Source organism: Impatiens glandulifera, chromosome 3 (genome assembly GCF_907164915.1).
Source record: "Impatiens glandulifera chromosome 3, dImpGla2.1, whole genome shotgun sequence".
Taxonomy (NCBI): Eukaryota; Viridiplantae; Streptophyta; class Magnoliopsida; order Ericales; family Balsaminaceae; genus Impatiens; species Impatiens glandulifera.
Window position 1 is genome coordinate 252,728 of NC_061864.1, and position 23,687 is coordinate 276,414.

A 23,687-nucleotide genomic window follows, 5' to 3' on the forward strand; every position below is an offset into this window, starting at 1 on the left:
CATACAGATCAGGGGAAGGAAGGAAGACCAGACATTTATTAGGGCTTTCCACGTTAATTAGATTGATTTTGTTAATCTAAAACAACTAATTCCCAAATTAACATGTTCCTCCTTCAACTAACATATTTTTCATTTATTCACATTATAACTCATTTATTTTTTAATATATATATTTAAAACTATTATTTTTATAAATTTAATTATTTATATTTTGATATATATATATATTTATTTATTTAAAACTATTACTTTTATAAATTTAATTATTTATATTTTAATATATATATATACACATATATTTCCATTATTATTTATATAATATAATAAATATTTACTTTACCATTCTCATAAATAATTGATAAATATTAATAAATTTAAAATATTTTAATCATAACATTATAATAATTTAATAATTCATAAAAATATTTAAATCATCCTTCTCAAAATTATTGACGATTTTGTTAAGACATTATTGACTACTATCTAACATGATATTGGTCACACCTCTCACAAATAGTTAATTTTAGATTTTATGTTAGAGTGGTTGGTTGATTAACATTTTTTGTTTAAATTTTTATTATCATTTCTCAATTACTTAATCTCGTAATGTTTGTTTTTGACTTTGTTTGGTGTCACTTCCAACTATAATGTTTGTCATTTTATTTAAACAATTCTCAATTAAGTTAAACATACAAAAATAAAAATTATTATATAAAATAATAATTGAAATATAATTTATAAAATAAATTAATTTGAAAATAAATAAAAAAAGAAGAAGTTAAAATTGGAGAATTGATTCAAACTTAATTACATTGAAGCATATACTTGTTCTAACATATGTATGACAGATATAAATAAATAAAATGAGCTCTCATTCACATTAATAAATAAAAAAATAAAATTTGGAAGAAATGATGATGATGTGACAAATATAATGACGCGTCTCTCTTATTTCCATCATATCACACCTCAAATTTTAACATATTTTATGTAAGATTTTATTATTATTTTGAAGAAGTCTCATTTATACTACATTTAAAAAAAAAATTAGAAATTAAATTTTTATATAATATATTAAAAAATCGTATTATTATAAAATATAAATATATTTATATTTATTTGTGTTGGTAATAAAAGCATTGTATTCTCCGCTGGTGGCTGGGCGAGGAAGGGGGTATTTATGTCTCTCTTTTTTTTTTCTACTATTCTCCCCGAGAGAAAAAGACGAGCACCCGTATCTCGGAGGTGTCAGCAGAGCGACGCGGCGGGAGCGAGACAGACAAAGAGTAACGCTCCGGTGTCTCCGCCGCCAACGTCCTGAAAAGCATATATATATATATTCCTTGTTTGTTAATCGGGCATATTCTTATGATCTGTTGGAATGTCGTCGTCGTCGGCGCTAATCAACCTCCCTCCGGCAACCCAGTTTCCCAGATTATCCATCACTTGTTCTACATTTCGGAATTCTCACTGGACCAATAGGTTCTCCATCACACCGCCTCTACTGACCCATTTCCAGGTACTTACACTTCTCTTTTACTCCCATCATTCCTTCCTTAATCAATTTGTAAAGGGAAGAACAACATAATTGATATGTTTGGATGCAGAACAGTGAATTCCTCCTCACCCCCCTCCCAAAATCTGTTCATTCTAGGAGAAGACTACCTAAAGCTTCAATAGTAGATGAGGAGGGCCTTGCACATCGAACGGATGTCTTTCGCCCAGCTGATATCTTGGTACGAGTACTTCATTTCATCAAACCACACACAATAAAATACTTCAATTCTACTTTTATTTTTAACTTATATGCAGCACAACCCTTTTTTCAATTTCAGGCATATGATCTAATTCAAGGAGCAAATGTAATCATCTTTCTTCCCCCTTTATAATGGATTTTACACCATACAGTATATCAATGTAACACTCATTCCATCATTACGGAAAATTTAATTAGGACAAACGCTAAAGCTGACCTTATTCAATTATCTTGATCCCACATAAATAATTATCAATCTAACAGGTAAGATGGAGTTATATTATGGACAAGTCAGTACCCCATCCTCCAACAGCTGTTCTCGTTCATGGAATTTTAGGCTGTAGGAAGAACTGGGGTAGGTACCCCCTACTTTCCTTCTTTGCATTTTCTTTTATTATCCTATGCACCAAATCTGACATCCTATTATCTCTCTTTTTTTTCTTCTACTAATTTTAACTTCAACCCTTTCAATAAAAGATACTCGAGTCTCCCCTGTATCTATTCTTGTTCCAGCTTACATAACTCTAGTAAATTTTTGAACGTCGCAGGAAGTTTTGCTCGAAGATTGGCGCAAGAATTCCCAAAATGGCAGGTGCATATCTTTGCCAAAGATGATGTTACTCTGTACAGTCCGAAAACTCAATATTGGGCTTGAACTTTTGCACAAGATATTTGAATTAGGACTTGAACTCCATACCATCCAATTATTGCTTGAACTTGCTAAATATCAAATTAGTGCTCAGTCATAACAGCATCAAGATTTTGTTTGAGTTAGCCTCATCCCTTTTTCCTTTTAATCGTTGAACTCATTTACATTGATAGGACTGTCTATGTCATTCATTAATATGCCCATCCAAGTTAGATTCATTCATTAATTAGCCCAACCGAGTTAGGAATCACCTGATGTTACCCTGCATTTAGCACCATCCACTACCATCTAATAAATTAGTTTGATGGCCAAACACTTTCTGCATCCAACTTCATAAAAGCTATATCTGTCAGAAGCCCTTCCGTTTCAGATATATTATCAAATATCAGTTTATTTTCTTTAACGTTGATATAGCATTAGCCCAAATTTCCTTTGGATCCCAATTCCAATAGGATCGTTATTTGCATCATGGTTCTGTTTTTAAGACTTGAGGAATTTCTGAATGATTTGGCAACATAAAGAGTGAATTTTTGTGTTCTTCTTTACCCCTTTGTGGGTTTTTTTGGAAACTAGTATTGTATCACATTACAATTCCATTGAAAAATCGTCAAGGATAAAATTGAAAGTGTCTTTTTTTTGCTTTGTGTTGTTTAATGTGGTATATAAATTATTTTCTAGATCATGATCCAGATTATACTGTATTTTTTTTGCTTCATTTGGTATAGAGTTTTTTTTTTTGTAGATCATGATCAAATTATTTCTTTTGGATCATGATCCAGATTATTTTGTAGGTCATTGTGATTTTTGAAAACATAACAAATATAATTTTTTCCGGATCATGATCAACATGAAAAAGTCTATAACAAAGCAGCCCATTGATTCTGAATCTCACATGTAAATATCTTTTTGTATTTGCGACTTTATGCATGATGCATTGGATGGATGGACTTGGATTTTGGTATAAATGATCGCATTAAAAAGCTACTACAAATAATAGCTTATCTATGAATTCTTATTATCCAGAAAGGATAAGTTAATTATGTCTGCATTTTCCCCCATTCTATCGTGAATCTGCAGTTCCTAATGGTAGACTTGCGCTGTCATGGTGATTCTGCCGCAATTAACAAGAGGGGTCCGCATAATGTTCATTCAGCTGCTCTAGATGTCTTAAAACTTGTGAGTACTTCACATTCATTCTGTATCCTATAACTGCAGATAATAACATGAAACATTATTCGCCCAAAGTGATTAATTTCGAATATGTTAATGTTTTCCCTTTTTAACTGGAGTAGCTAGGGAAACTGAAAATAACGCCTCGTGTTGTAGTAGGTCACAGTTTTGGAGGAAAAGGTACTTCTAAATCTATTATGCTAGAAAGCTAGTTTAATTATAATGAGCATGATGCAGTGAAAATAACGCCTTGCCATCTTTCTTTCGCAGTTGCCTTGAGCATGGTGGATCAAGCCGCAAAACCACTGGCACGACCAGTCAGAGTATGGCCCTAGAAATTCCTTTTTTAGTAGATTTTTAATTGTTTCTAATTTCTGAAATACGTTGAAACAAAAACTTTTACTCAATTATGGAAGTTAGAAATGGTCAGGTAAATGCTCCTTGGAGTTGCAACATCTAATTTCTCAGAATACTAGAAACTAGAAAGACAATGAAAATGGTCTAAAATAATAAGATTCCATAGAAAATTCACAGTTCTTCAAACCCAGAAAACAGATGGAATTTTGGATTCCTCCTAGGATCAAATATTTTTATGCACACTACTACCTCCAAGGGTTACATTATTATATTGAAAGGTCATTACAAGGTGCTTATCCATGATTATGCTATATTATTTACTCCTTATTTATTTTCCCTTGGAGGTATCCTTTTCACCTCGCTATATTATTTACTCCTTATTTATTTTGTTACTTTGCAGGTATGGGTTTTAGATGCGTCTCCTGGAAAAGTCCGAGCTGGTGGAGATGGAGAAGACCATCCAGCTGAATTAATTTCTTTTCTTAGTACATTGCCAAAAGAGGTGATTCTTAATTCCATGATTGAAGAAGCGATCCTATTAAAATTTTATTTAACGTCTAACTGGATTTAATGGAAGCTTGAATGGTTACAATGATGGCAGGACATGTTTGGAAACTTAGAGCTTGTTTGATGTAGTTTTTTTCCTCAAATAATCCGATCTTTTGGAAAAAATCTTGTTTGATGAGATAAGGGGTTGTTAATCCTTCATCAAACAAGGCCTTATTAAACATGAGGAACAATAAGAGATTAGTTTCAAGTTTCAACTGGCCAAAACTCTCAATGTCTTATTAAACACGAGGAACAATAAGAGTGTAGTTTCAAGTTTCAACTGTCCAAAACTCTGAATGTTTTATTAAACATGAGGAACAATAAGTGAGTGGTTTCAAGTTTCAACTGTCCAAAACTCTCAATAATAGGAATCACAGCCCCACTATTAGTAAACACATTGATAAATATTTAGCTTGCTTGGAAGCAGCTTCAGAAGCTGCTTTTGTTGTGGGAGAGTAAAATCAAAAGCAGAAACAACATGTCTGAGTTACGCCGCATCCAAACAAGCTTAATATTAAGGAGGTACTTATATAGTTTTTGGTGCAGAAACAAGAATACTAAATCATTTTGTTATTTACATAAATGTTCTCTAGACTAGGAAATTGCATCTCTATATGTTATGGATACATCTAGTTTGTGAACATCTCCTTTCCAGACGAGAGTGATGAAACACCAGAAGTCCCTTTGTTCAAATTATAAGTTTTTGTTGAAAATACAGACAGACCAGCTATGGTGCTAATGCAATACGAAATGCATATAAACTTTGTGTGTATAACCAATTTCTTCTTAAGTAATTAATGTTGAATATGCATGAATTGTCCCGAATGAGTTAAGAAATGCAAAATAAATGATGATAAAATGTGGAACTAATGTTGGGAAAATAGGTAAAGATTATTTTGCCCGAAATTGATCAATTTCCAGGGTATAAGGTTGTCTTTTAAATGCTCTCACTAGATTACTGAGTTAAGTCATTCATAGCATACTGAATTAAGTAAGATTTTTTAACTTAATTTAACTGAATCTAAACTATTAACTATTTATAAATAACAGTTATGAAATAAACTTAATTTAAATAAGCACTTAATCATTTAGATTAAGGGCTTGTTTGATGTAGGGCTATTGAAAATGATCAATGTTATTAGAAGAAAATCGTGCTTAATGAAAAAAGTGGACTATTGGGGTTAAATGACTAAAATGTCCTTTTTATTTAATATTTAAAATGTTATAAAAAATAAAATAAAAAAAGAGTAATTTGATACTTTGATTGATGAAATGGTTGAGATGATGGGATAATGGGTTTGCCAAATAACCTTTCAACAAACAAGGCCTAAGTGGTGATAAACTATGTTATCAAACACCGCCTTAGTCTTTATTGCAAAATCATGTTTATCAAGAACCTTCTTATGGCAATGTCTATAGATCCAAAAGATTTTTGACTTGAGATGCATAAAATATCTTTTGGATATATATAAATGGTTTTTGTCAACTTTAAAGTATTCTAATATTTCCTCAAGGAAGATTGCTTCAAAGCGGGAGGTTGTGAATTTGTTGGTTGCAGAAGGATTTTCAAAAGATGTTGCACAGGTAAACTCCAAGAAAAACAGAAGTTGCAAGATTGTAATGTGTGGTTATTTGCTTTGAATTTCACATATTGAACTTCTAACACATAATTGTTCTCCCCACGCTTTTCTGCTATTTAGTGGGTCGCAACTAATCTCAGGCCAAGCAGCACGCCCACTTCTTTACCTGGTTTCTCATGGGCTTTTGACCTCAATGGAATTTCTGAGATGTATCAATCCTATGAGGAAACAAACATGTGGTATGAAATATTAAAAAAGAATTGAAAGAAAAAAAAGTGTATGGGCAGGGAGATAGATACATTACATTGATACGTGTGCAGGAAAATAGTGGAAGACGTGCCAAGAGGTGTACATGTTAACTTTTTGAAAGCGGAAAGGAGCTTACACAGGTGGGCTCTTGAAGATCTTCAGAGGATTCATGCTGCTGAGGAGGTGGCAGTTGATGAGGGGGGAGGAGTAGAAATGCATGTCCTTGAAGATGCTGGTCACTGGGTAAGTATGACATGCCATTTACACACCCTAACTTACCCTCTTGCTCTCTTTTTACCTCTCCAAAGAGTTAATTCTTGCTTTTCTCTGGTATGGGTCTCACTGGGAAACTGCCAATATATATATATATATATTTTGCAACCATGGTTTATTCTCTGGAAGAGGAGCCTAGATCCAAAAGTGACATTTGGTATAAATGTGTGTTTGATTAGGATAGAAAGAAAAGAAAAAGGAGTAATAATAGTAAAAAAATAAGCAAGCTAATTAGTTTGAGCAGTTGGTTGATGTAGCTGAGTTGCAAGATATTTATCTTAATTTGCAGGTGCATGCTGACAATCCAGATGGCCTCTTCAGGATTCTTTCTTTCTCATTTCATGGAGTTTAAATTGAGACACTTTTGAGAATGCCAATGGGAATATGACTACAAAAAATTGTACTTTTTGTTAAATCATCATTTTCTCACAAACACCCCCCTCACCCACCAAAAAAAAATGGTCATTAGCATAGATTCATTCTAGGGGTTAAGCGGTTTTGACTTCATCAGAAATTGTTGTGTTTTTCATATTTTTCTACTTTGATAAAAACAACTCAGGTATTACTAGTGCTAATAGTATCAAGATCATCATGGTATCTTTTGAAAATTGTAATTCCTTATTAAAATGTTATATTTTAGTATTGATTATGATATCATAATTGCCAGTAATTGTTACAAAGTAATTTTTATTATCTGGCTATAATTTGGCATTATTTATTCTTTAAAAAATTTGCAAATGCTTTTTTTCTTTTCTTTTGCCAAAAAGAGTATACTAGTTTCCTAAACTTGATTAATACAATCATTAACATTTGTGTTTTTTAATATAAAATGAGATGATAATGTAAGCATTTCAACTATTTTTGTGATGTTGAAAACAGCGTCATATATCTATTCAAAAATTGTCTTTAGTTTTAATAATATATTCCCTTAAAAAGTAAATAAATATTATGTAAGGCTAGTTTAAGTCTTAACATTAAGAATAAATATATATGGGTGTATAACAAATAGGCTGTATAATCTATAATTTTGGAAAACATTTTAATACAAAATTAAAAATATAGTATTATTATTTCTAGCACTTTAATATAATGTAACAAGAATGAAAATAATATTGTTTTTAAAGAAGAAGTATATTTATATATGTAATATATAAATACAAAGGAGAGGAGAGGAGGGGAGGGTGTACGTACGGAGCTGTGAGGCAATTAGGAGGAGGATTGCGTGAAAACTGAAAAGAGGCGCGCCGGTTTTATTTTGAAAGGTTTGCCTTATTTATTTATTTATTATTATTATTATTATTACCCATCCACCGCCAAACAACAGCCTGGCCGCGCGGTGGTCGCAGAGCCACTAACTAACTAACTAACTACTAACTAGGGTTTTGGCAGAACGCCGACTTCCATCACTGGCTGGCTGGCTGGCTGGAAATCCAAGCGGAGAAGAAGTCAGTTTGATGGATCCTTTTCGTAGAAGAAGTCTACCGTCATTATCATCATCATCGATTGCAATTGCAATTGCAGAGAATCTAACTTCACTAATAATAAGAGTTGGCAAGAATCGGTCCAACAACATTAGCCAACTTAAGCAAATCCACGCCCAGATACTCATTAATGGATGTATCAATTCCTCAACCACCCTCCTCACCAACTTCCTCATATCCCATTATCGTTCTCACGGAGGAGGCCCTCACTTCCCTCTCCTCTTCTTGCAATCTCTTCCCAAGCCCGCTGAACCACTGCTGTGGAATTCCATTGTTCGATTCTCTATCGATTCTGATAATTGGTCTGATTTCTCGTGTTTCTATAATGCTATGCGCCTTAATCACTTTGCTCCTAACACGACCACTATTTGTTCCATCCTCAAAAAATGCGTCTCTATAGCTGCTCTTCAATTCGGGGAATCATTTCACTGTCACATGATCAAGCTGGCTACTCTTTTTGACATCGTCGCACAAACAGCCCTGCTCGATTTCTACTCCAAGCTTGGCAACATCACCTTTGCACGCCGTCTGTTCGATGAAATGCCTGAAAGAGATATTGTCGTCAATAATGCTATGTTATCCGCACTCGGTAAAAACGGCTTCATCGGGGATGCACAGAATCTTTTCGACAACATGATGCCTCAGAAGAACTCCTGTTCTTGGAATGTCATGATATCTTGTTATTGCAAATCCGGTCGAATTGAATACGCCCGTTCTATTTTCGACCGCTGCCACCTGAGAGATGTAGTGTCCTGGAATGCCATGATCGACGGGTATTGTAAACTGGGCTGGCTAACAAATGCACAGGAGTTGTTCGATCGAATGGGAACTAGTAAAAATTTTGTTACCTGGAATACCATGATTGCAGGGTTTGTACAAGCAAGGCAATTCAATCGAGCAATTCAAATGTTTCGGGAAATGCAATCCGAGCGTGTGAAGCCCACGGAAGTAACCATGGTTAGCTTATTATCTGCTTGTGCACATCTCGGTGCTTTAGATATGGGCGATTGGCTGTACGCTTATATAAAAAGGAAAAACTTAAGAGTCGACGTTGTCTTGGGTAACGCTTTGATAGATATGTACTGCAAATTGGGGAGCGTAGAAACCGCACTCGATGTCTTTCACGGCCTCCGCGTCAGAAACATATTTTGTTGGAATTCAATGATTGCGGGCTTAGGGATGAACGGATTCGGCAAGCAAGCAGTTACCCTTTTCGGTTCCATGGGAAGCCAAGGAGTGAAGCCAGATGGAGTAACTTTTGTCGGGCTCTTGAGCGGATGTGGCCATTCGGGATTGGTTTCCACGGGAAAAAACTTTTTCTCTCAAATGGATGATGTTTACGGTTTAAAACCCGCGATTGAACATTACGGTTGCATGGTTGACCTATTTGGTCGGGCTGGGTTACTTGATGAGGCGTTAGATCTCGTGAAGAACATGCCGGTTAAGCCAAACGCGATTGTGCTGGGAAGTCTTCTCAGAGCCTGTCAGGTTCATAAAAATACAGAAATAGGGGAGCAGGTTACCCGGCGCCTTTTGGAGTTGAATCCAAGCGATGGAGGAAATTATGTGTTCTTGTCGAATCTTTATGCGTCGCTAAATCGGTGGGAGGATGTGAACGTTTGTAGGAAATCGATGGCGGAGAAGGGAGTGCAGAAAACACCAGGGTGCAGTTCGGTGGAGTTGAATAATACTGTACACGAGTTTGTGGCTGGGGACTTTTCGCATCCACAGTTTTTGCAGATCAACGCATTTATAGATGTTATGGAGAAGGAACTGAAGGTGAATGGATACGAGGCGGATACGGGCTTAGTGTTGCATGACATTGAGAACGAGGAGAAAGAGACGGCGATTAAATATCATAGCGAGAGGATTGCTGTTGCGTTTGGGCTGATGAGCAGTCCTGCGGGCAAGACAATCCGGGTGGTGAAGAACCTAAGGACTTGTAATGATTGTCATTCTGCAATGAAAATAATATCGAGGATATACGAAAGAGAGGTGATTGTGAGGGATCGTCACCGGTTTCACCATTTCAAGAATGGAAGTTGTTCTTGTAATGATTATTGGTGATTCTAATGTGGTTCACTTCACTTCTCGTCTTGATTATTTATCATCCCAAAGTGGGTGGGTGGGTTTGGGGGTTTTCAAGGCACATATGAATGTGGGTGCTCTCAGTCACAAGATCTTACATGTTGGAGGAGTTAAATCGACTGAACCAGTCGACCAGATCTTACATGTTGTGATATATTTGGTAGCCTATAATTAATATTATTACAAATTTTAGCCAACTTGAACTGGCAACCTCTATGACAAATTAAATATTAATAATATTATTGATCTTGTGACGTGTTGAATTTCTTCAGTGTCTTTTTAAAGTGTAAAAGTACTTCTAGTACAAACAGGCCTGAACCGAGCAATTCTAAACACCACCAACTCACAAGTCATACTAACCAACCTAGTTGAGCCATGAAAACTACTCTAGAGCCAACTTTTAAAATTTCAAGCACCAGCGTATGCACTTGACAAATTTATTTAACCACTTGAATGCCATTTTTAGTTCAATTACAAATAACAGTAATCTTGTCGCATTAACATCTTAAATATGTTCCAAAGGAAAAGACTGGTTTTGGCGGGTTCATAGGAAGACAAGTAGTAAGCTGCATCAAAGGAAAAAGACTTGGGATCTTGATGGGGTTCATTCATAGCTGCCACCATCCTCGAAAACTATTTCTTGTTGTCATATGCAGCAATGTTCTGAGGTTCACATTCTGCACTAAAGAGGCGAACCAACAGAGCTGTGGTGGAGCTCACCGTCACAGCTCCAACACCTGCCCATCTGAAGGTCCTAGGAACTGTCATTCTAAAACCTGCATGCATGCATCATCATTGTATTTATTTATTTTTTTAAAGTAAAAATAGACAGAACATTCTGTGTATTCATCTCCAAAGGATAGAAAAAGAACTTGAGACAATGAAGGGGGCGGCAAACAAACCGTAATGCAGACGACAAAGGATCCAAAATCCCATTGCTCCACCAAAAGAATATATGCCAGCAGTGTGCCTCATTAACCGTGAACAGGGTTTACAGTCCGATCGCATGAGCTCCCCATCTGACATTCCCAAGGTGCCCCTCAAAGCCATTTCTTTATTGCACTTTTAACTGCTTCTAGTTTCTACCAAAACGTGCTTGCACTACTATCTCTATTCCAAAATAGAATATTATCTTCGGGTCAGGTTCACACAATCCTACAAGAGATGCAATCATTTCTATTCAACAAGAATCTGAGAATCAAATGTTGTTAAGGTCAACTTCATTCATTATTAGATTGGGTGATCTAGTTCAGTTAAGACTGCAGTTTTCAATTCCAGCTATATGTAGGACCATAGGTACATACATTAGTTTGATACAAAGCAATTCCTCTCCTGAAATTCTTACCTCTCTTGGTAGGATATTCTGCTGTTGCTGCTGCCTCTTTTCTAATAAGTCTAAGTTAAAGTTGTATATTCAATCCATAACTGACTAACTGTCAATACTGAAGATATTGTGTTCATTTGAGCCTACATAAGTGTTAGCTAAGCTCTACAATTGACAAGAACTAACTGGTTCTTTCTTGTTTAAACTATCAATAGAATAGTGTAGTGAAGGTAATTTCTTCAAGGCCCCTAAAGTGCTGATGATACCAAACACACACATATAATAATAATAAAAGTCAGGTCACAGTCCCCTTCCCCTCCTATCTAAGGAAATTTTCATTGAGACATATTTCATAGTTGAAGGTACAAAAGAATTGATTTTGTTCTTTGACATTTTGTCGAACAGCAGCTTGAAGGAAATGAGATTGAGCAGGGCATAAAACAATTTCGTCGAACAGCTTGAACGCAATGACATGGAACAGTGTATAAAAGAGGATACCGAACGGCTAAAACATACCCTAAGCAAACACGGATACATATAGATAAACATGTATAGTATAAAATCGTAGATTACCAGGTTGTTCTTTCTTGATTAAAGAGTGAGAAAGACGGCTGGCGAGGTTGTTCCGGTCGGTGGCTGCGATCTGCGCAGAAGAGGGTCCGTTTTCAGTCGCTAGATCTTCGGGGCCAAGGAGGGGATGGATGACCTACGACTGACTGACTGTGACTGACTGACTGACTACGAGCGGGCGGCCGGCCGGCGGAAGGGTGAGGAAGAAGTCGGGAATGGATTTGGGTGATCTAAAAACTTTAAACATAAATAAAATAATGACCCTCTAAACCTCTTAAAAATAAAATAACATTTTTACGCGTATAAAAAAAGAAAAACAAAAATAAAGGGATGTAAAAATGAATTTCTTCCAAAAACAAAATGAGAATTTTTCTTTTCGAGACAGACAGATAGACAGACATGCATTTCCTCGAACAATAATGAATGATACAACAACAACAACATAGAAGAGAAGTGTAAAAGAATTCCTTTGTCTTTGAGACATTTCCTCGAACAGCTTCAAGACAATGACATACATCTGAATATAACAAGGGTATGAAAGAAGATATAGGCTTTTGGTGCAAAACATACATCTGAAATCGTACATTACCACCCCAGGTTCGTCTTCATTGAAGATGAAGTCTTTCTCTCTCTCTCTCTAATGCTAATTAATAATGCCGGATTAGAGTAAGAAAGACTGTATTAGTACTCAGTAGTATCAATGAAGTCGAAGAAGCATATATATATATATATAAATTCTCTTCACAAACTTGTTTCAACTCCAAAATCATCTGGGTATATCTATCTCCTTCCTCCACCCACCCAACAAGCTAGGTTTGAAACTTTCACTTTTTTTTTTTTTTTTAATCTTCTTAAATAATAATAATGATAATAATAATCTCTGTGTGTTTTTTGCAGGAATCTCAAACTTTACGTTTTTCAAACATGGGGCCGGGGGATGATGGTCTTGTTCTAAGGGTGACGCTTTGTTTGCTCGTGACATTGATATTCTCTTCTTTAACTTGTGTTTCTTCATCATCATCATCATCATCATCATCATCCGATGGGTTAATACGGATTGGTTTGAAAAGGCGAAACTTGGATCTTCAATCTATGGAAGCTTCTAAAATGGCAAAAAGACTAAATGGAAAATCTATGGATGCTGACATAGTTTCACTGAAGAATTACATGGACGCTCAATACTACGGAGAGATTAGTATTGGCGCTCCGGCTCAGACATTTACTGTCATTTTTGACACCGGCAGTTCTAATCTCTGGATTCCTTCTTCAAAGTGTTTTCTTTCTGTCAGTAATTAATTAATTAATTCCCCATCATTCTCAACTCTTTTCTTTTCTTTTCTTTTCTTCATCTAAAAAATTCTCTTCTTCAACAACAGATTGCTTGTTTGGTCCATCCTAGGTACAAACACAAGCAGTCCATTACATATAAAGAAATTGGTATGCCATTTTTTAATTATAACAATTTTAGTCTCACAATAACAATCAATCATCATCCATTTTTCTTTTTCTTTTTCTTTTGCAGGGGATCATGTTGCAATACATTATGGATCTGGATCAGTTTCTGGATTCCTCAGCCAAGATAATGTTATAGTTGGTGATCTTTTGATCAAAAATCAGGTGAGTTCTTCTTAAGAAGACTCTCTCTAGCTAGTCTCTATAGGTTTTGGTAATTGTCTCAAAACATTTTTTTTTTCTTTTTTTTTTAGATTTTTATGGAAGCCACCCGAGAGGGAAGTTTTACATTCGTACTGGCAAAGTTCGATGGGATACTAGGTCTTGGATTTCAAGAGATATCGGTCGGTGATGTTGTCCCTGTTTGGTATGATTTTAGACCCTTTTCTTTATATATGTATTAAATGATGGTTGTATGTTGTTTACGAAAATAAAATAAAATAAAATAAAAAACTTCCCACGAGAATATATAGGTACAACATGATGAATCAAGGTCTTGTCCACGAGAAAGTCTTCTCGTTTTGGCTTAATCGGGATCCAAGTTCTAATGAAGGCGGTGAGCTAATTTTTGGTGGAGTCGATCCAAAACATTTCAAAGGGAAACACACATATGTCCCAATTACTCACAAGGGTTATTGGCAGGTTTGTAAATATATGAAGTATTTATTTGTTTCCATTATTTTCAATTATTAATTTTTTTTTCTTCCTTTTTGCAGTTTGAGATGGGTGACTTTCTTATTGCCAGCCACTCAACAGGTAAATAAATGTTGCACTAAAAGTCACAATTTTAAGAGTGCAAAAAAAAAATACCCACAAACTACTTTAAGAATGGCAAATTTTAATACCCACAAATTTGATAATCTCCTGTTGGCAGGCTTCTGTCAGCATGGATGTGCTGCCATTGTGGATTCTGGGACGTCTTTACTTGCTGGTCCAACTGTAAGTTATATTTGTTGATGAAGATGGATAATTTTGATTTTGATTTATAAATTAATTAATGTTGTCGGGGATTGATTTAATTCAGTCTATCGTGACTCAAATCAACCAAGCAATCGGAGCAGCGGGAGTTGTGAGTACAGAGTGTAAACAAATATTTAATCAGTATGGAGGAATGATATGGGATCTACTTGTTTCAGGGGTATGTATGTTCTTAATTTTAACTACAGATGGATGGATGAGTTTAATTAAATTAATTAATTTGTTTTCTGTTGTTTATATATATATATGATGATGATGATGATATAGGTACGTGCTGACCAAGTATGTGCAGATATTGGGCTCTGTATTTCTACTCCTCCTCCAGCTCCTCCTGTAACTGTTACTGCTCACAACAACGAGAGGTAATTAATTAAACAGCAAGAAAATAACAAATGTGAATTTTCCATAATTGAATTAATGTTGATGTTGTTGTTGTTGTTGTTGTGTTCATTCGTCAGTAGTACTAGTGGCAATAAGATTCAGATGGTTGTGGAAGAAGAAGAAGAAGAAGAAGAGGCTCCATTGGGATCAGTTTCTGCTGTAAACGATGCATTTTGCTCGTCGTGTCAGATGCTTGTTCTTTGGGTACAGAATGAGCTGAGACAAAAGAAAACTAAGGAATCTGTGTTTAGTTATGTCAATCAGGTTGTTAATTATATATATATATATATATGTTTTAATTTCATGAAATATATATATATATTAATATAACAACAACAACAGCTTTGTGAGAGCTTGCCTAGTCCAATGGGGGAATCAGTAGTTGACTGTAATACTTTATCAACCTTGCCTACAATCACCTTCACAATAGGAGGGAAATCCTTTGATCTTACACCTGAACAGGTACTCTTTTTTTTTTTTTTTTACAATTTCATTTCCATTTCCATTTCCATTTCCATTATATATATTTATATATACTAATTTCATTTCATTTCATTTCAATTTCAATTTCAGTATATTATTAAAACCGGAGAAAATCCTGTTACAATTTGTATTAGTGGATTCATTGCTTTGGACGTGTCTCCACCTCGCGGTCCTCTTTGGTATATATATATGCTAATTAATTAACTTGAGAGTACAAGTAGTAATTAATTAATTAATTATTGTTTGTTAAAACTGGATGCAGGATTCTCGGAGACATTTTCATGGGAGTGTATCATACAGTATTTGACTATGGAAATCTCCAAGTGGGTTTTGCCCGGGCAGCTTAGCTTAGCTTAGCTTTCTAGGCTTTTCTGATTTTAATTAGCAAAGAATGGTGGGGGGGTTTTCAAAAATAATCATATTATATTATAGCAACTGTAATGCGCATTATTAAGAACAAAAATGATATCTTCTAATTATACGAAATCTAATCTACCACTTTTGTCAAATAACAGTACTCGCCGCTTATCCATTGTTAAAAGTAAGTGAATGATATTTGTTTATTGGATATACGTGTTTATTTATCTTAAATCGTAATAACAAAAAGATAAAATTAGTCTCTTTTTGTTTATAGTACTATTCATTCATCTTCAATCTGTTCAATTATTTGAGATGATTGATATCTTGTAAATGTTTTCATAATTGACACATTGAAGCAGCGATAAGAATTACATTTAATTAATTAATTAATTAATTGGCTAGGAAGAGAAATATTATTATTAATAATAATAAATAATGGATAGGGACCAATATATTATATATTCCTGTACGAGTTTTGAGTTTCTTACTTTAGCAGAGAATGAGCTAGGCCCTAGGGCATCTTTAAAAGGGGTACAGGCTTTTACATAATTTTAATTAAAATGATTACCTATATATATATATATATAATCTTGTTTAAGAAGATTAAATTATATAATCATTTAAAAACAAAAAGAGAAATTAATTATTTATTTGAAAGTCTGGAATAAATTGATGATCCAAGACCTCAAATGTAATTAAAGAAATAAAGATATATATAGCCTGTTTGATTGAGTCAAGTAAAAGCCTCGTGACAGTTATTACTCTTTACATACACTACCCTTTTACTATTAAAAAAAAGAAACTACCATTTGAAGTTTCAAATGGCCTAGCTTGTTTGCCAGTGTTAATCTCATCATCATCAATATCAATATCAATATCAATAGACACTAATTAATTAATCAAAATATATAATTATATATTAGGACATTTTGGTCACCAAATAATTAATAAAGCACCTAGATAGATAGATAGATACTCGCTCTATATTCCAAATAAGCCTACATAAAATTAAGCAAGTAATTCTAGCTAGATACTTTATAGCCTAGCTAGCTAGATAGGGTTGAATAGAGTGTTATTAAAAGTAAAAGTAAAATAATGGGAAAGGGGGGTGGAATTAAGAAGAAGACGACCAATAAGAAGTAGAGTCGCTTCAATTACTGAGAGCCATTCGTACATGTTCCATAAGATTCTCAATTCTCTCTATAAATACATCGTGCTTCCTTAATTTGTTATTAATTTAAAACAACAACATACATACATATAACACATAACGTGGTGCACCAAACAGTATAATATATATATAGAAATGGGCAACAGGAAGAAGTCGGCGGCCGGTCTGTCTCTGTTTGGGATGTTCAAGTCGAAGAGGACTACGACGACGACGACGACAACTACAACGACGACACAAAGAGTAGATCATCAAGTGGCGGCGGATTCCGGCAAGTCCACGAAGAAGCCTTGCCGGGTGAGCGACTACGATAGAGGGCGGTATGTGGCAGAACCGGGCATTGATAGGAAAGCCTCTGCCTACATTGAGAAGTTCCATAACCATATTACCTTTATAACTGCCGATTGATTGATCATATCTAAATAATATAATAAATAATTAAACCTAGCTTCATCTACCCATTATAATTAATTACCAGCTTCCTAAATCCTACCTAATTAATTAATTCATTATTAATTATATATAGCCAGCTAGTTATAAATTAAGCTACATATATACCCAAGCTATATATATATATATAAGTTCTGTAAATATATTTATTTCACCTACATTTTCATGTACTGTACATACATATATATGTTGTTCAACCAACAACAATCTGTAATATAAATAAATAAATAAATCATGTTATTCAATTATCATTTTCGCTCACTACTATCTGTCGGCTCTGATTTAATATATACAGCAAGAATATATATATATATATATATATATATAGCATAATTAATAATTAATTACCAGGAAACATTTCACCATGCATTCATAGTAGCTAGACCAACATCATAATCAAATATAAACAATTATGACAAACAAAATTTGAAAGAAACAACTCCATCAAGAAATTTATGATGCAAAAAAAAAAAAAAAATTAAGATTTGTGGCCCAAAAAATTAAAATATTTATATTACAATTATATTTTTTTAAATATATATATATATAATAATTATTTTATATATATAAAATCCTAATATATATCAAAATATTAATATAATAAATTGGAAGTTAAAAATATACCATAATAATATGAATGAACATGATAAATGAATATATATTAATATAATATATAATTAATTAATTAGATAATTAAATATATATATATATATTCAAAACTTGGCTAGAAGGGCTGTCTATACCATAGGCATCCCTCGAGGACCAGGATTGGCCTGTGGTGTTTTTGATGTCTTAAAAATCATTTTTACAAGAACTAAAACTACCATCAAAGTAACATTACAGACTGACCATAATTCTTATCGGTAATGCTCATTTTCATATTCCTTACAAAATATCGAACAGTTTCCCAAACTAACCTTGTTTGCCGTTCACTTTCCCAAACTAACCTAGTTTGTTCATTTATTCCCAAACTAACCTAGTTTACTATTCAAACTCAGTTTTTTTATTTTTTATTTTTTTTAAATTTCAAATTTATTATATATATATAGATATATATATTTAAATTATTATTTATATAAACTAAATTATTTATATTTTGATATATATTTTAAATTATTATTTTTATAAATTTGATTATTTATATTTTGATATATAATTTAAATTATTTTTTTATAAATTTAATTATTTATATTTTAATATATATATATATATATATATATTTACATTTCAAATTTATTATATATATATATATTTACATATATACGTGGCAATATGATTTTCATCCCCATAAATTTTTTTTTTTACTATTCAAATTATTATTTATATTTATTGGGTTATCTTTTATTAAAATAATTTTGACAACTTTTCATTCAAAATATTATTTATATTTATTGGGTTGTCTTTTATTAAAATAATTTTGACAACTTTTCATTGTGATATAATTTCACAATAAAAATTGATAAAATTTTTATTGTGTTGTCATTTTAAAAATATATTTTAAGTTAATGAATCATTAAATATTTATATTAAAATATAAATAATTAAATTTATAAAAAATAATAATTTAAAATATATATCAAAATATAAATAATTTGAAATGTAAAAAAAAAAATAAAAAAATAAAAAAAATAACTGAGTGTGAATAGTAAACTAGGTTAGTTTGGGAATAAATGAACAAACTAGGTTAGTTTGGGAAAGTGAACGCTAAACAAAGTTAGTTTGGGAAACTGTTCCAAAATATCGTCCCACGGTATTTACCAGCGGATATAATTTATATATATATTTAGTAGTTAACATCTTTGGTTTCCATGCTTGAGGGATATATAACTGATTTAATTTCTAACTTTCTCTTAATTTGTTTTTATGATATTCAACTTGCTCATCAACCGTCGACTTTGTGTATTAATTTGAATTCCACCCTGTGACCATGACCATAACCATGACGAGACCTCTTAACGTTGCAATCTGACCTTAGAGCATCCCCATCCTTGTACCCATACATAGGTACAAATATGTGCCACATCAGCAGCCACATCACAAATAAATTATACCTCTCAATTTATACCTCTATTCCCTAACCATCTCAAAGACAATTGTGGTTCCACCATTCACATTATCTAATTCATACAATATTTTTTAATTCAATAATTCAAGTAATCTTGTTTTATTTTTTATTATATTAATTTGTTTAAATTAATAAAACTAATATTTATAAATTATATTAAAAAATTTAAAAAAATCAATAATTTTTAAAAATAATTTAGGAAATTATCATCACAATAATACTTGAAAAAAATAGACTACTAAATCATATGTATAAAAAAATTAATATAACGGTCATATTTTGAAAAAACGTTCATATTTTAAAAAACGGTCAATTTTTTAAATAAAAAATTAAATAAAACGATTTATTTTTTAAAATTTTTAAATGTTTGTTTTTTTTCATAAAAAAGTGGAAGTGGGACCACTTTTTTTAACTTTTTCTCATTTGTACTCGTAGCAAAACTTTGCTACTCAATTTTCTCTCTCCTGATTTGTACCCATCTCTCCATTAGTATATATATATATATAGTCAATCTTGTACTTACTTCACATAACATTACTTAGTGAACGACGTACCAAACCTTGTTCCGTGTAAATTCTGTGTGAATGACTTGAGCTAGCTCTCTCTTGTTGCACCTCAATCTTCAAAAAAAGAAAAAAAAAAAGAAAAGGTAATTAGGGTCGCAAACTCTTCCATATATATATATATATATTAATTATGTATTGATGAATCCTTTAATTAATAACAGAATGTTTTATATATATATATATAGATTGTGGTTTTATTAATAAATAATTTTTTTTGTTAAAAATAAAAGTAAATATAAGATGGAAGTTGGAACAAAAATTATTTAGAATGAAAGATACTTGGGAGAGAGAATATGAGCAATAATAGTCCAGTGACTTTGGGAAAATGTAAAAAGAAAAAAAGAAAAAAAAATATTCCCAAGAAGAGGGGTGTGTGTTGCTTCGGGAAGCATTATTCATAACAACTCATGTCCATGTCTCTATGTCCAGTGCTATATATTCAACCCCTTTAATTAATTATCTCAACCTTAACTTATTATTAATTGTTTTCTAATTATAATTAATATATATTCAATTAATTAAGTGCATTCACAATAATATATAAGGTTAAATAAATAATTGAATTTTCAAGAAGAAGATTGATCATGAAGTAACTAGCGATCGATCAGTAATTAATAATTAATTAGTGGGGGTTTAATTAATTAATTAATTATTAGATGTTTCAATTATATGTCATGAACACCTTGTGTGGAAAAGGAAAAATGCAGAATATAACAAGCAATCTACACAAATAGTGTCATTATTCTCTCTTGTCTTTCACTCTTTAATTATCTCACCTTTATTTTAAAATTACTCATCACTCATGCATAAGCATTTTAATATCATCAGTTCTAAGTTTCTAAAAATAACCTAGAAAATCATCCAATTTTTTAATCAATCTAAATATATATATATATATATAAAAGACAATTTAATCATTTTAGCTTTTTTTTTTTTTTTTTAAAAAAAAAGCAGGAAACACTAGCTAGCTAGCAAGCTGTTAAAAGGATAGCCATTAATTGTACGTAATTAATTGTTGAATCGATAAAGCTATCTTTTTGTTCTTATTATTATTATGTCTTTCTAAGATCCTTTACCTTAGTACCATAGGTCATGAGACCTTTCAACGATATGCTTCCACCATGTGATGTGTTTTGCAAATCTTTTAAATTTTTATTAGTGGAGGAAGTGAAATTCAAATTATTAACATTATTAAGCGCGTGTGCATGTCCACCTGTCATGCATTAACTTTGACACTTTTCATTCCTACTTAATTTGGAGGATATCATAATTTTAAATTAATATATATATAGTCATATCATATATTTACTCTGCTTCTAATATATATATTTATTGTGTTGAAATGAACAAACTCTTTATTTAATGGAATACCATTTTAAGGTATGTTTTGTTTTGCAAATAAGTCAGTAACATGTTAATTTACCATATATAATTAATGCCAGTTTAACAAATTAAAGGACATTCTTGTACTTAAATTATACGAACCTGAACCTGACAAATGGTTCTCTCTTTAATTAGTTAGGGGTCGGTTGATTGACATGCATCATGACACTGATCATGAGATTATCACGAATATTATTAATAAATAAAATATTTAATTGGGAGTGTCATTTTTGTGATTAATTAATTATAATTTAGGGTTTATATAATTAATTAACAATAAAGTTATTAATTAATTAGACTTAATTTTAGATCGAGTTTGTATTGAGATATTAATTAGATTACGAGCGAGCACGTGATATATTAATTGATACTATTTGGAAGTTTGTGCATGATTATATATATTTGAAGAATCTAATTAAAATTTGAAATTAAAAGCAAGTAAAAAAAATTCTTAGCATCAAATTGTTTTTTTTTTTTTTTTTTTTTTTTTTTTCTGGGGGATAGAGGGAGGGGGGAAGAATTACTGCATTTGGGATGATTCTTTGTTACATTTAAGTCTAACGTTAGCTCAAGGTTAAACTTTGGTCGATTCTTGTCGTTTATATGTCCTAGCTAGCTAGCTTTCTTTTAAATTAAAATTACATTTTATTTAATATATCAGAACGTGCAGCACTTATTTGTATATTTTGTTAAGAAAACATAACATGCATAATTATAGTTAGGGGGGCGATTGGGGTTTAATTACATATAATTTTGTTTTTTATATATATAATATATGGGTAAAAGCTAGCTAATTGATGAGATTGTGGTCTAGATCAGTTATCTCTACCTAATTTCAAAATTATATGGGTAAAGTAAAATTAATAATTTGGACCGTTCTGATCTCTACGTACCAATTCAAGGTAGGTTCAAGTTCAACCGCAGCATCCATCAAATGATATATTATTTATGACTGTTTGTTCCCTTCGACCGACCGTTTTATATATGTATCCTAGCTAGCTAGCTAGCTAGCTACCACACCACATGATCGATCTAATTAAACATCTCCCTAGCTCCCTGGACCCTGTTCTCTCTCTAGTGATCTTAATTATGTGTGACCTGCAGATTCAGGACCTTCAAAACTCGTTTCATTAATTTTATTTAGATCATAAATAATTGAAACAGAAACTCATGTATATATATATATATATATGACTTAAAATTCAATCTTACATTTTGGGTCACGGTACTCATGTCCACAACTAATTAACAGTTTCCACAAACACTATCATTTTAATTGCTAATTATAAAAGTATATATGTATATATATATATATATATATATATATATATATATATATATATAGTTTTAATTTTCAAAATAAATGTAAATATTTGAATTTGATATTAAGTGTGAAGAAATCTATAGTAATATTTAATTAGTGACTAAATTTTAATTCAAATACAATAATATTTTTCTTCACACTTTTATAAATAATATATATATATATATATATAGTAATAAAAACACAGCAGCATAATAAACTCAAATAATTGAAAAGGTCTAATACCTTTTGGATGGAACTTTTTTTTTTAAGGATAAAAGTATCATTTCAACTATATATATATATATATATATATATGGAACTCAATGTAGAAATCACTTAATATTAACATCCTTAATTAATTATAATTTGAATTTCTAAATTAATGGAAGTTGGTTTTTTATTGAAAGAAAATTCATTTTAAGCAACAAATTTAAAAATATATATAAGAACAAAATATAATAGTTTGAGGCCCCAAAATAGAAGAAATGAAAAAAAGTTATTAAAGTGAGGTCAATTGGATTTCTCTAGAATTGTAATTAGGTCCACAAGCAATATCATGTGATTAAAATAAGAAGCAAAAGGAGCTACAGGTACTGGTACGTAGTCCCCACCAGATAGGATCAGATCGGATCAAATTACTTTTCTCATGTGAAATAAAGGTTGCTCAGTTCATTTAAATCAAATTAATTAAGTATGGGAGAGTAAATTTAAATGTATATTAAACTAGAGTAGCAATATAATAAAAATAAAAATAAAAATCCATCTTGTAATCCTTCACTGATGTATGTACGTAGGCAATAAATACTTATTTTATTTTTGTTTGAAAATAAAGAGAACTAAACCTATCATCAAACAACTATGATTATGCGCTTTCATGCTTCTACTGGGAATCAAACCGGTGGAGTTGTACAACAAAAACTTATAGAAAAAGATAAATCAAATACCAGTAAAAAATTGTGTTTTAACGTCTGAAAATTCGGCCTATATTTACACACTACTATTGTTAATTGAATTCAAATCACTATTTACACTAGTAATAAGTATTTTCT

At 31.9% G+C, this 23,687-nt stretch overlaps 4 protein-coding genes across 6 annotated transcripts; 3 read left to right on the forward strand and 1 right to left on the reverse strand.

The window, feature by feature from the left end:
• The first annotated feature begins 1,188 nt into the window (after window positions 1-1,188).
• LOC124932743 (putative esterase/lipase HI_0193) lies at window positions 1,189-7,227 on the forward strand. Of its 2 annotated transcripts, XM_047473421.1 has the most exons (13): window positions 1,189-1,519; window positions 1,608-1,736; window positions 1,836-1,862; window positions 2,021-2,111; window positions 2,305-2,348; window positions 3,483-3,581; window positions 3,698-3,755; window positions 3,846-3,898; window positions 4,333-4,434; window positions 6,000-6,065; window positions 6,182-6,300; window positions 6,382-6,553; window positions 6,873-7,227. In XM_047473421.1, the coding sequence occupies exons 1-13, from the start codon at window positions 1,382-1,384 to the stop codon at window positions 6,933-6,935; spliced, it is 1,161 nt and encodes a 386-aa protein (XP_047329377.1). In that variant the 5' UTR covers window positions 1,189-1,381; the 3' UTR covers window positions 6,936-7,227. The 2 variants fall into 2 exon arrangements, with proteins under 2 accessions (XP_047329377.1, XP_047329378.1); XM_047473422.1 differs by lacking the exon at window positions 1,836-1,862.
• A 574-nt stretch (window positions 7,228-7,801) lies between these two features.
• Window positions 7,802-10,192, forward strand: LOC124932201 (pentatricopeptide repeat-containing protein At5g66520-like). The gene is made up of 2 exons (XM_047472819.1): window positions 7,802-7,845; window positions 7,973-10,192. Exon 2 carries the CDS (start codon window positions 8,038-8,040, stop codon window positions 10,129-10,131), a length of 2,094 nt encoding a protein of 697 aa, XP_047328775.1. The 5' UTR covers window positions 7,802-7,845; window positions 7,973-8,037; the 3' UTR covers window positions 10,132-10,192.
• Window positions 10,193-10,564: 372 nt separating this feature from the next.
• LOC124931074 lies at window positions 10,565-12,293 on the reverse strand. The gene is made up of 3 exons (XM_047471462.1): window positions 12,050-12,293; window positions 11,055-11,307; window positions 10,565-10,928 (listed from the first exon to the last, which is right to left on the reverse strand). Exons 2-3 carry the CDS (start codon window positions 11,200-11,202, stop codon window positions 10,786-10,788), a joined length of 291 nt encoding a protein of 96 aa, XP_047327418.1. The 5' UTR covers window positions 11,203-11,307; window positions 12,050-12,293; the 3' UTR covers window positions 10,565-10,785.
• A 406-nt stretch (window positions 12,294-12,699) lies between these two features.
• On the forward strand, window positions 12,700-15,908 carry LOC124931073 (aspartic proteinase A1-like). Of its 2 annotated transcripts, none has more exons than XM_047471460.1 (14): window positions 12,700-12,859; window positions 12,944-13,330; window positions 13,423-13,483; window positions 13,569-13,663; window positions 13,753-13,865; window positions 13,972-14,140; window positions 14,215-14,254; window positions 14,373-14,437; window positions 14,523-14,636; window positions 14,744-14,838; window positions 14,935-15,121; window positions 15,200-15,319; window positions 15,431-15,519; window positions 15,603-15,908. In XM_047471460.1, exons 2-14 carry the CDS (start codon window positions 12,971-12,973, stop codon window positions 15,685-15,687), a joined length of 1,593 nt encoding a protein of 530 aa, XP_047327416.1. In that variant the 5' UTR covers window positions 12,700-12,859; window positions 12,944-12,970; the 3' UTR covers window positions 15,688-15,908. The 2 variants fall into 2 exon arrangements, with proteins under 2 accessions (XP_047327416.1, XP_047327417.1); XM_047471461.1 differs by having other exon boundaries at window positions 14,938-15,121.
• The last annotated feature ends 7,779 nt before the right edge of the window (window positions 15,909-23,687 follow it).

Bases quoted from the DNA above. Each gene is read 5' to 3' on its own strand.
- LOC124932201 (XM_047472819.1), top strand. From the start codon at position 8,038: ATGGATCCTTTTCGTAGAAGAAGTCTACCGTCATTATCATCATCATCG.
- LOC124931074 (XM_047471462.1), bottom strand. From the start codon at position 11,202: ATGGCTTTGAGGGGCACCTTGGGAATGTCAGATGGGGAGCTCATGCGA. The intron at 10,929-11,054 runs GTTTGTTTGCCG...GCATGCATGCAG, and splicing joins CCTTTGTCGTCTGCATTACG to GTTTTAGAATGACAGTTCCT.
- LOC124931073 (XM_047471460.1), top strand. From the start codon at position 12,971: ATGGGGCCGGGGGATGATGGTCTTGTTCTAAGGGTGACGCTTTGTTTG. The intron at 14,255-14,372 runs GTAAATAAATGT...TCCTGTTGGCAG, and splicing joins TATTGCCAGCCACTCAACAG to GCTTCTGTCAGCATGGATGT. The intron at 14,438-14,522 runs GTAAGTTATATT...GATTTAATTCAG, and splicing joins CTTTACTTGCTGGTCCAACT to TCTATCGTGACTCAAATCAA.
- LOC124932743 (XM_047473421.1), top strand. From the start codon at position 1,382: ATGTCGTCGTCGTCGGCGCTAATCAACCTCCCTCCGGCAACCCAGTTT. The intron at 6,066-6,181 runs GTAAACTCCAAG...TCTGCTATTTAG, and splicing joins TTTCAAAAGATGTTGCACAG to TGGGTCGCAACTAATCTCAG. The intron at 6,301-6,381 runs GTATGAAATATT...ATACGTGTGCAG, and splicing joins TATGAGGAAACAAACATGTG to GAAAATAGTGGAAGACGTGC.